Consider the following 12,500-nt stretch of genomic DNA (forward strand, 5'->3'; position numbering starts at 1 on the left):
TTAGTCCCCTCCTGTACTCCCTGTTCACCCACGACTGCGTGGCCAAACACGACTCCAACACCATCAAGTTTGCTGATGACACAACAGTGGTAGGCCTGATCACCGACAATGGTGAGACAGCCTATAGGGAGGAGGTCAGAGACCTGGCAGTGTGGTGCCAGGACAACAACCTCTCCTTCAATGTGAGTGAGACAAAGGAGCTGATCGTGGACTACAGGACTAAAGGAGGACCGAACAGGCTCCTATTAATATCGACGGGGCTGTAGTGGAGCGGGTCGAGAGTTTCAAGTTCCTTGGTGTCCACATCACCAACAAACTTATCATGGTCCAAACACACCAAGACAGTCGTGAAGAGGGCACGACAACACCTTTTCCCCCTCAGGAGACTGTAAAGATTTGGCATGGGTCCCTAGATCCTCAAAAAGTTCTACAGCTGCACCATCGAGAGCATCCTGACCGGTTGCATCACCGTCTGGTATGGCAACTGCTCGGCCTCTGACTGTAAGGCACTACAGAGGGTAGTGAGTACGGCCCAGTACATCACTGGGGCAAAGCTTCCTGACATCCAGGACCTCTATAATAGGCCGTGTCAGAGGAAAGCCCATAAAATTGTCAGAGACTCCAGTCACCCAAGTTATAGACTGTTTTCTCTGCTACCACACAGCAAGCGGTACCGGAGAGCCAAGTTTAGGATCAAACATGTACCTACATGTACATATTACCTCTAACCTGTACCCCCCCTCACACTGACTCGGTACCTGAACCCCCTATAGCCTCCACATTGACTCTGTACCGGTACCCCCTGTATATAGCCTCCATATTGTCTCTGTACCGGTACCCCCTGTATATAGCCTCCACATTGACTCTGTACCGGTACCCCCTGTATATAGTCTCCACATTGACTCTGTACTGGTACCCCCTGTATATAGCCTCCACATTGACTCTGTACCGTAACACCCTGTATATATCCTCCACATTGACTCTGTACTGGTACCCCCTGTATATAGCCTCCACATTGACTCTGTACCGTAACACCCTGTATATAGCCTCCACATTGACTCTGTACCGTAACACCCTGTATATAGCCTCCACATTGACTCTGTACCGGTACCCCCTGTATATAGCCTCCACATTGACTCTGTACCGTAACACCCTGTATATAGCCTCCACATTGACTCTGTACCGTAACACCCTGTATATAGCCTCCACATTGACTCTGTACCGTAACACCCTGTATATAGCCTCCACATTGACTCTGTACCGGTACCCCCTGTATATAGCCTCCACATTGACTCTGTACCGGTACCCCCTGTATATAGCCTCCACATTGACTCTGTACCGGTACCCCTTGTATATAGCCTCCACATTTATTCTGTACCGGTACCCCCTGTATATAGCTTCCACATTGACTCAGTAGGGTATACCCTGTATATAGCCTCCACATTGACTCTGTACCGTAATACCCTGTATATAGCCTCCACATTGACTCTGTACCGTAACACCCTGTATATAGCCTCCACACTGACTGTACCCTGACTGTACCTGTACCCCCTATAGTAAAACAAAATCTGTCGTTCTGCCTCCTGAACAAGGCAGTTAACCCACTGTTCCCCGGTAGGCCGTCATTGTAAAATAGTATTTTGTTCTTAACTGACTTGCCTAGTTAAATAAAGGTTAAATAAATAAAAACATATCACAATATTTTACACATATCTTAATCATGATAGGACAAAAGTTATTGGACATCACCCAACCCGATCTAAGGGACTATAGGCATGTTTCTGACGGTGTGTGAAGTGATAAGTATGCAATATTCTGTCAGTGATGTAGCTGGTAAAAATCCACCTTTTTGATTTCAGATAGTACCATGTCAACAGAATATAGCTGGTAAAAACCCACCTTTTTGATTTCAGATAGTACCATGTCAACAGAATATAGCTGGTAAAAACCCACCTTTTTGATTTCAGATAGTACCATGTCAACAGAATATAGCTGGTAAAAACCCACCTTTTTTGATTTCAGATAGTACCATGTCAACAGAATATAGCTGGTAAAAACCCACCTTTTTGATTTCAGGTAGTACCATGTCAACAGAATATAGCTGGTAAAAACCCACCTTTTTGATTTCAGATAGTACCATGTCAACAGAATATAGCTGGTAAAAACCCACCTTTTTGATTTCAGATAGTACCATGTCAACAGAATATAGCTGGTAAAAACCCACCTTTTTGATTTCAGATAGTACCATGTCAACAGAATATAGCTGGTAAAAACCCACCTTTTTGATTTCAGATAGTACCATGTCAACAGAATATAGCTGGTAAAAACCCACCTTTTTGATTTCAGATAGTACCATGTCAACAGAATATAGCTGGTAAAAACCCACCTTTTTGATTTCAGATAGTACCATGTCAACAGAATATAGCTGGTAAAAACCCACCTTTTTGATTTCAGATAGTACCATGTCAACAGAATATAGCTGGTAAAAACCCACCTTTTTGATTTCAGATAGTACCATGTCAACAGAATATAGCTGGTAAAAACCCACCTTTTTGATTTCAGATAGTACCATGTCAACAGAATATAGCTGGTAAAAACCCACCTTTTTGATTTCAGATAGTACCATGTCAACAGAATATAGCTGGTAAAAACCCACCTTTTTGATTTCAGATAGTACCATGTCAACAGAATATAGCTGGTAAAAACCCACCTTTTTGATTTCAGATAGTACCATGTCAACAGAATATAGCTGGTAAAAACCCACCTTTTTGATTTCAGATAGTACCATGTCAACAGAATATAGCTGGTAAAAACCCACCTTTTTGATTTCAGATAGTACCATGTCAACAGAATATAGCTGGTAAAAACCCACCTTTTTTGATTTCTCACCTAATCTATCGCTCGCTGAAGTTGATATAGTGGGGTCACCATTGTGTATGGCCTGGGCCTATTCACAACCAGATACACGTTAAAGTGCCACAATGATCACGTTAGACAATAGATTGCAACTTTATATAACCAGGTGCTGCTTGGAAGGTTTTCTGTTCGACACTTCAGTAAAATGTGTTTTGTTCACACGCTGAGGTGAGCCTCAGTTGTCTTTATTTTAATACGTCTCATATTGGAGCGTTAAGAGCAGCAGGGATGAATTAGAGTGTTTTGCATTAGAAGGACAGGTGGGTGTGAAACTGGTACGCTGTTGAAACAAACGTAGCGAGAGAGGAATGGAGGGATATCAACGGAACGGCGGGCGGGCGGGCGGGAGGGAGGAGCACGAGGATTTGAGCAGATATTAAAAGATGAAAAGGTGCGTGGGACTTTCTCGGCTGCTGCTCTCCTCTCTCTCTCTCTCTCTCTCTCTCTCTCTCTCTCTCTCTCTCTTTCTGCCCCCCCCTGCCTCCGCAGGGAGAATGTAACAGATACGGGATGATAAACAGCACAACACAGTGAGAGAAACAACAACAACATCAACAAAAAGAACAAGGATTTTTTTTTAAACGCATGACATATAAAAATAGTTGAAATATTTCAGTGTTTCAGAATGGGATGGTGAAATAAGGTGTCTTAGTGTCCTCAGCTAGAGAAGCAGTTGTTTTAACTCCTCAAGTCTTCTTCATAATTAAAGTATTCTCTGTTTTCATCATCTCTGTTTTCATCATCACTGTCATGGACATCTCTGTTTTCATCATCACTGTCATGGACATCTCTGTTTTCATCATCACTGTCATGGACATCTCTGTTTTCATCATCTCTGTTTTATCACTGTCATGGACATCTCTGTTTTATCACTGTCATGGACATCTCTGTTTTATCACTATCATGGACATCTCTGTTTTATCACTATCATGGACATCTCTGTTTTATCACTGTCATGGACATCTCTGTATTCATCATCTCTGTTTTATCACTATCATGGACATCTCTGTATTATCACTATCATGGACATCTCTGTTTTATCACTATCATGGACATCTCTGTTTTATCACTATCATGGACATCTCTGTTTTATCACTATCATGGACATCTCTGTTTTATCACTATCATGGACATCTCTGTTTTATCACTGTCATGGACATCTCTGTATTCATCATCTCTGTTTTATCACTATCATGGACATCTCTGTATTCATCATCTCTGTTTTATCACTGTCATGGACACCTCTGTATTTATCTACCAGCATAGTAGGGCTGGGAATTGCAAACACGTCTCACCATATGTCTGCTGTAGAGAGACGAGAAATGATGGAGACTTGTTTTGATCAGTCCTGACAACATGTTGCATCACTATTTAATAAAAAGATGGAGAACAAGATATTTAGGATGAAAGAAATCCCAGAGTTTTGACAACTAGCACTAGACAGCAACAAATACATCTGTACTTGGAGTCCCAAATCAATATAATATTGCAACATGTAACTGGTTGGAGTCGTCGTCCCCCCCCCCTCATCACTACAGAATTCATACAACCTTATTTTGAATTAATTTTATGTAATTTTGTTGTCATTGTCCTCTTCTTTCTGGACTCCAGGAACACTGCAAGCAACGATATCTCCACGTACTCTGTTTGGGTCTAAGAATGAACCTTTTGTTAACCGTTCGTTGTGTTGCAGCTTCATTTTGATTGGTTAACGAGACGTAACCAACGGCTGCAGCACAGCAATTTACTCTGTGGCACTGGTCAATCAAATCAAATCAAATGTATTTATAATAGCCCTTCGCACATCAGCTGATGTCTCAAAGTGCTGTACAGAAACCCAGACTAAAAACCCCAAAACAGCAAGCAATGCAGGTGTAGAAGCACGGTGGCTAAGGAAAAACTCCCTAGAAAGGCCAAAACCTAGGAAGAAACCTAGAGAGGAACCAGGCTATGAGGGGTGGCCAGTCCTCTTCTGGCTGTGCCGGGTGGAGAGGAACCAGTCTATGAGGGGTGGCCAGTCCTCTTCTGGCTGTGCCGGGTGGAGAGGAACCAGGCTATGAGGGGTGGCCAGTCCTCTTTTGGCTGTGCCGGGTGGAGAGGAACCAGGCTATGAGGGGGGGCCAGTCCTCTTCTGGCTGTGCTGGGTGGAGAGGAACCAGGCTATGAGGGGTTGGCCAGTCCTCTTCTGGCTGTGCCGGGTGGAGAGGAACCAGGCTCTGAGGGGTGGCCAGTCCTCTTCTGGCTGTGCCGGGTGGAGAGGAACCAGGCTATGAGGGGTGGCCAGTCCTCTTCTGGCTGTGCCGGGTGGAGAGGAACCAGGCTATGAGGGGTGGCCAGTCCTCTTCTGGCTGTGCCGGGTGGAGAGGAACCAGGCTCTGAGGGGAGGCCAGTTCTCTTCTGGCTGTGCCGGGTGGAGAGGAACCAGGCTCTGAGGGGTGGCCAGTCCTCTTCTGGCTGTGCCGGGTGGAGAGGAACCAGGCTCTGAGGGGTGGCCAGTCCTCTTCTGGCTGTGCCGGGTGGAGAGGAACCAGGCTATGAGGGGTGGCCAGTCCTCTTCTGGCTGTGCCGGGTGGAGATTATAACAGAACATGGCCAAGATGTTCAAATGTTCGTAAATGACCAGCAGGGTCAGATAATAATAATCACAGTGGTTGAAGAGGGTTCAACAGGTCAGCACCTCAAGAGTAAATGGTCAGATTTCATTCCTCTTAGTCATGTTATTAACCAATAGATGCCCTTCTTTGTGAATTTATGTTTGAAATTCACTGCTGGACTGAGGGACCTTACAGATAATTGTATGTGTGGGGTACAGAGATGAGGTAGTCATTCAGAAATCATGTTAAACACTATTATTGAACAGAGTGAGTCCATGCAACTTATTATCTGACTTGTTCAGCGCATTTTTACTCCTAAACTTATTTAGGTTTGACATAACAAAGGGGTTGAATACTTCCTGACTTCAAGACATTTCAGCTTTTCATTTTTTATTAATTTGTCAAAATGTCAAAAAACTTAATTCCACTTGGACATTATGGGGTATTGTGGGTAGATCAGTAACACAACGTCTCAATGTAATGTATTTTAAATTCAGGCTGTAACAGAACAAAATGTGGATAAAATCAAGGGGGTGTGGATATGTTTTGAAGGCGGCGTATGAGCAAAGCTGTGAGACGGTATGATGAATCGAATCTTTGCACACTGAAACCGTATGTCTGCTTCGTGACAATGTTTCAACCACTCCACGTCTTCCTCCGGTCAAAAACTATGAGTCTGACTCTATCTTAACCTGGCTGGTTAGTTACTCTTCCTCCCCTTCCTCCTCTTCCTCTGCAGAACCATGTCGACCAGAGACTTAACCTGTCTTAACTCTCCCTCTACAGAACCAATATGCCCGTTGTTTACGTAAGCTGAAGACAACCATAACCTTGTTCTTCCTCTTCTTCCTCCTCTTTCTCCTCCTCATCCTCTGCAGAACCATGTGGACCAGTGAAGGCGAGGTTCAGGTGACAGCCCGGATGGAGACCACACCTGCCATGGGCATCCCTAGTATCTCTGTTTCCCAACAACAAGCCCCTAAGAAGTTTGCCCCTGTGGTTGCCCCCAAACCTAAGTTCAACCCGTACAAGGACCCCACTGACCTTGCAGGAGGTAAGAGAGGGAGGGGGAGGGGACTTACTGATAACTGGTGGTGTTATGCTTGCTGTAGCAAGTGACTCAAGAAGGGTGCATGTATTGCAGAAGAAACTAAAGTGTTTGTTGGTCACAATTGTATGGACTTCACAAAGTCTTGCGTTAGAAGGATGAAAAGAGTTCAGACACAGTTCTAGACAACACTGATGCAGTGCACTCAAAGCCATATACACACATTGGTTTACAATACAATTCCCACTCCTCTCCAGAGGAATAGTGTGCATGCAGCTGACGAGAGTCTGAGAGCCATGCGGCCCCAGGGGCTTTAACCTCCTCTATGTAGCCCCAGTACTGACTCCTATCTAGGGGGCTGAGACCTCCTATGTAGCCCCAGGACTGACTCCTATCCAGGGGTCTGAGACCTCCTATGTAGCCCCAGTACTGACTCCTATCCAGGTGTCTGAGACCTCCTATGTAGCCCCAGGACTGACTCCTATCCAGGGGTCTGAGACCTCCTATGTAGCCCCAGGACTGACTCCTATCCAGGGGTCTGAGACCTCCTATGTAGCCCCAGGACTGACTCCTATCCAGGGGTCTGAGACCTCCTATGTAGCCCCAGGACTGACTCCTATCCAGGTGTCTGAGACCTCCTATGTAGCCCCAGGACTGACTCCTATCCAGGGGTCTGAGACCTCCTATGTAGCCCCAGTACTGACTCCTATCCAGGTGTCTGAGACCTCCTATGTAGCCCCAGTACTGACTCCTATCCAGGGATCTGGAGTCATAGAATGTCTTCATTCAAGGGAGGTTTGGAAGGACACATTCCTCCACAGCAACGTGTCCTCGATGGGCCCCCAGTATCAATCTCCAGGATTACGTCTCAAATGGAGCCCTGTTCCCTGGTCAAAAAGTAGTGCGCTACACATAGGGAACGGAGTTCCATTTAGGACACCAGCTCAGCTCTGATTGGACCTGAGTAGAAGGCTGTCCTTTCTTTCCTTCCGAGCGTAGTTTGATGATACCACTTTGAAACCTGACAGACAGGGACTGATTAGGGACTTGTTGTTTGATGGTTGTGTGTGCGTTTGTTTGTGCGTGTGTGCGCGTGTGTGTGTGTGTGTGCGTGTGCGTGTCTGTAGAATGTGGGTCTCTGTGAGAACGTGTGTGTGTGCGTGCGTGTCTGTAGTATGTGGGTCTCTGTGAGAACGTGTGTGTGCGTGCGTGTCTGTAGTATGTGGGTCTCTGTGTGAACATGTGGTTTCTCTGTACACCATGTACATGTCTTATCTGGGGGCTGTCTGTCTCAAATGGCGCCCTATTCCCTACATAGTGCACTACTTTAGACCAGAGCCCCTTTATGGGTCTGCACTACATAGGGGAATGGGTTACCATTTGAGACAGACCTTTGTTGGCGTCGCCTGATGAGCCACGTTGTGTTGTTGCTCAGTATCTGGTTCCTGATCAGAGTTGGTTCCTCCTGGTCTTCAGCATCAGTGTTTGGTAACACTCCTCTGCCACAGCCGATTAACCTGGAGAAACATGAATCAGAGTCCAGCCGTTCAAATGCCTCAGTGTTTTCTATATCAACGGTTAAAAAAAAAAGAATAATAATTATCTCAAATACGTATTTTTGGTTGTAAAATGTAGCAAATTCAACGTTTTTTTGTTGTTGTGTGTGTGGTAATATCTAGACTGCTGTGTGAGCTGTAATAGCAAGTGTACCCTTTCTTTATATCAGACTTTACTTAAATCAACCCCCCCGCTTTATATGTCCATGTATATCATGAACAAAGACACAGCGCTGTACTCTATCAAAGAAATCCAAGGGTGATGTAAAAAAAAAAAAACACTCAGACCTTGAATTATTTTTTCTTTTTAACTCTGTGAAAAATACCAAAAATAGATTAGCCTTAATTAATACCGTTTTAATGCAAAGATAAAGAAGTTTAAGTCATATTCCTAATCAGTAAGCTTTTTAGGACTGACACAAAAAGAAACCTCACTGTTACTATGGAAACCACTATAGAATAGAGCTGCTATCAGCCAATTAGGGAGTGAAAGAACACCTTTATTATTTAAAAAAAATACCTAATAATACACCTCTAAAGAGGAAATTAACCAACGGCCAAAGTGCAAACCAGTATTTGTTCGGAAGTTGCTTTGAAAGCTTTGTGTAGAGAATTTGGAAAGGATTTGACTCTTAAGCAAACAGGAGACTGACTTCCTTAGAGCAGGGTTCTGTGGCTTTGATTTGAGATCCATAAATTGACCTGTTAAACGAAGGTATGTCCCAAATGGCACCCTGTTCCCTATGTAGTGCACTACTATAGAGCAGGGCCCTATTTCCTATATAGTGCACTACTATAGGCCAGAGCCCTATTTCCTATATAGTGCACTACTTTAGACCAGAGCCCTATTCCCTGTATAGTGCACTACTTTAGACCAGAGCCCTATTCCCTATATAGTGCACTACTTTAGACCAGAGCCCTATTCCCTATATAGTGCACTACTTTAGACCAGAGCCCTATTCCCTATATAGTGCACTACTTTAGACCAGAGCCCCTATTCCCTATAGAGTGCACTAGTTTAGACCAGAGCCCTATTCCCTATATAGTGCACTACTTTAGACCAGAGCCCTATTCCCTATATAGTGCACTACTTTAGACCAGAGCCCTATTCCCTATATAGTGCACTACTATAGACCAGAGCCCCTTTCCCCTATATAGTGCACTACTTTAGACCAGAGCCCTATTCCCTATATAGTGCACTACTATAGACCAGAGCCCTATTCCCTATATAGTGCACTACTTTAGACCAGAGCCCTATTCCCTATATAGTGGACTACTTTAGACCAGAGCCCTATTCCCTATATAGTGCACTACTTTAGACCAGAGCCCTATTCCCTATATAGTGCACTACTTTTGACTCAGAGCCCTATTCCCTATGTAGTTTAATACTTTAGACCAGAGCCCCTATTCCCTATATAGTGCACTACTTTAGACCAGAGCCCTATTCCCTATATAGTGCACTACTTTAGACCAGAGCCCTTTCCCCTATATAGTGCACTACTTTAGACCAGAGCCCTTTCCCCTATATAGTGCACTACTTTAGACCAGAGCCCTTTCCCCTATATAGTGCACTACTTTAGACCAGAGCCCTTTCCCCTATATAGTGCACTACTTTAGACCAGAGCCCTTTCCCCTATATAGTGCACTACTTTAGACCAGAGCCCTATTCCCTATATAGTGCACTACTTTTGACTCAGAGCCCCTTTCCCCTATATAGTGCACAAGGAAATGGAATGGTATCCTGAAGGAATTTGTAACACTAGTTCATTAACAGGAAAACATTAACTTTTAGAGAAATGTAATTTATAACCTGAAAACACACCAAAGCTACGCAGTAGGTCCACTACCTCAGGGACACATGCTTCAAGGTCTGATATTTATGAAAGCAAGTCATCTGCATACAGGGAAACTTTGTTCCAGTTCCCATCTGTAAATGCCATGTATTAATATCATAGTAGAAATGGGTTCTATCGCCAGGGCAAATAACAGAGGGGACATTGGACATCCTTGGCGTGTGGCCCTTGATAATGGGACAAATTTGTGAATGCAGTTTCTAAGTACTGGGATATGAAGTTCGAACCAAAGCCACATTTTCCCAGTACAGAGAATAAATAGTCCCATTCTACTCTGTCAAATGCCCTTCTCTGCATATTAAGAGATAATTCCTTTAGTAACGCCCAAAGATAGAAGAGAGCTTATAATGTTGAGCCGAATGTTAAAGAAGGAGCGATGACCCTTTAATAAATCCTGTCTGATCCGTTGATATGATGTCAGTCATAGTAGACTCTAATCGAGAGGCGAGCAATTTCGGTAATATTTTTTAACGTCTGCATTTAAAAGCGAGATCGGTCTGTATGAGTCACACTCAGATGCATCTTTCTCCCCGGGTTTAAAAAAAAAAAGTACAATCAATGCCTCTGTCAGGGTTTGGGGTAAAGAACCCTGGTTCAGGGTTTGAGGTAAAGCACCCTTGTCCAGGGTTTGGGGTAAAGCACCCTGGTCCAGGGTTTGAGGTAAAGCACCCTGGTCCAGGGTTTGGGGTAAAGCACCCTGGTCCAGGGTTTGGGGTAAAGAACCCTGGTCCAGGGTTTGAGGTAAAGAACCCTGGTTCAGGGTTTGAGGGTAAAGCACCCTGGTCCAGGGTTTGGGGTAAAGCACCCTGGTCCAGGGTTTGGGGTAAAGCACCCTGGTCCAGGGTTTGGGGTAAAGCACCCTGGTCCAGGGTTTGGGGTAAAGCACCCTGGTCCAGGGTTTGGGGTAAAGCACCCTGGTCCAGGGTTTGGGGTAAAGCACCCTGGTCCAGGGTTTGAGGTAAAGCACCCTGGTCCAGGGTTTGGGGTAAAGCACCCTGGTCCAGGGTTTGAGGTAAAGCACCCTGGCCCAGGGTTTGGGGTAAAGCACCCTGGTCCAGGGTTTGGGGTAAAGCACCCTGGTCCAGGGTTTGGGGTAAAGCACCCTGGTCCAGGGTTTGAGGTAAAGCACCCTGGTCCAGGGTTTGGGGTAAAGCACCCTGGTCCAGGGTTTGGGGTAAAGCACCCTGGTCCAGGGTTTGGGGTAAAGCACCCTGGTCCAGGGTTTGGGGTAAAGCACCCTGGTCCAGGGTTTGAGGTAAAGCACCCTGGTCCAGGGTTTGGGGTAAAGCACCCTGGTCCAGGGTTTGGGGTAAAGCACCCTGGTCCAGGGTTTGGGGTAAAGCACCCTGGTCCAGGGTTTGAGGTAAAGCACCCTGGTCCAGGGTTTGGGGTAAAGCACCCTGGTCCAGGGTTTGAGGTAAAGCACCCTGGCCCAGGGTTTGAGGTAAAGCACCCTGGCCCAGGGTTTGAGGTAAAGCACCCTGGCCCAGGGTTTGGGGTAAAGCACCCTGGTCCAGGGTTTGGGGTAAAGCACCCTGGTCCAGGGTTTGAGGTAAAGCACCCTGGTCCAGGGTTTGGGGTAAAGCACCCTGGTCCAGGGTTTGAGGTAAAGCACCCTGGTCCAGGGTTTGGGGTAAAGCACCCTGGTCCAGGGTTTGAGGTAAAGCACCCTGGTCCAGGGTTTGGGGTAAAGCACCCTGGTCCAGGGTTTGGGGTAAAGCACCCTGGTCCAGGGTTTGAGGTAAAGCACCCTGGCCCAGGGTTTGAGGTAAAGCACCCTGGCCCAGGGTTTGAGGTAAAGCACCCTGGCCCAGGGTTTGGGGTAAAGCACCCTGGTCCAGGGTGTGTTTGAACAGTTCAAGAAGGAGGGGTGCCAGTTTGGTAGAACACTTCTTGAAGAATTTGATTGGGTAGTCATCTGGGCCAGGGTATTTCCCACTTTGCATTGCTGTAATTTAATTGAACATCTCCTATAACTGCAAAGGTTGATCAATTTCCTCTGTCCTCTCTGTACTAATGGTAGGAGTTTGTGAATTGTAAAAAAAAAGTATTCATGATTGAATTGTCTTCAGGTGATTCTGATGTGTAAAATGTTTTGAAAGTATTATTAATTTCAATGGTTTTAACTGCTAAAACACATGAGGTAGTGTACATTTTGAGGAAATGTTTTAACCTCTAAAAACAATTTTAAGTGTTTCCCAAAGTGTAGATGGAGAGATCGAATCTGTTTTATTTATCTCAAAAAAGATGTCAATTGCATTGGATAAAACGGTGCAGAAGAAATTGTTCGAAAGTAACAATTTTAAGTCTCCATGGAAAGGTGATCTGTACGATTCAATGAGAATGAGACGTCGAGTGACAGAGGAGTGTCACGTCCTGGCCAGTATAAGGTTAATTGTTTTTGTAGTTTGGTCAGGACGTGGCAGAGGGTATTTGTTTTATGTGGTTCGGGGTGGTGTGTTTGTGTAAAGGGTGTTTGATTTAGTATTTCCGGGTTTTTGGTTGATAGTCTATGTGTTTGTATTCTATGGTT

At 45.2% G+C, this 12,500-nt stretch overlaps 1 protein-coding gene across 4 annotated transcripts in view; it reads left to right on the forward strand.

The window, feature by feature from the left end:
- Positions 1-12,500, forward strand: part of lpp (LIM domain containing preferred translocation partner in lipoma) — a 519,001-nt gene that overhangs the window by 180,682 nt on the left and 325,819 nt on the right. For all 4 annotated transcript variants that reach the window (XM_045697474.1, XM_045697472.1, XM_045697476.1 and 1 more), the window contains one exon: positions 6,389-6,564. In XM_045697474.1, the coding sequence (XP_045553430.1) occupies positions 6,393-6,564 (172 nt within the window). In that variant the 5' untranslated portion in view covers positions 6,389-6,392. The remainder of the gene's footprint in view (positions 1-6,388; positions 6,565-12,500) is intronic.

This window comes from Salmo salar, chromosome ssa16 (assembly GCF_905237065.1).
Source record: "Salmo salar chromosome ssa16, Ssal_v3.1, whole genome shotgun sequence".
In the NCBI taxonomy this organism is placed as follows: domain Eukaryota; kingdom Metazoa; phylum Chordata; class Actinopteri; order Salmoniformes; family Salmonidae; genus Salmo; species Salmo salar.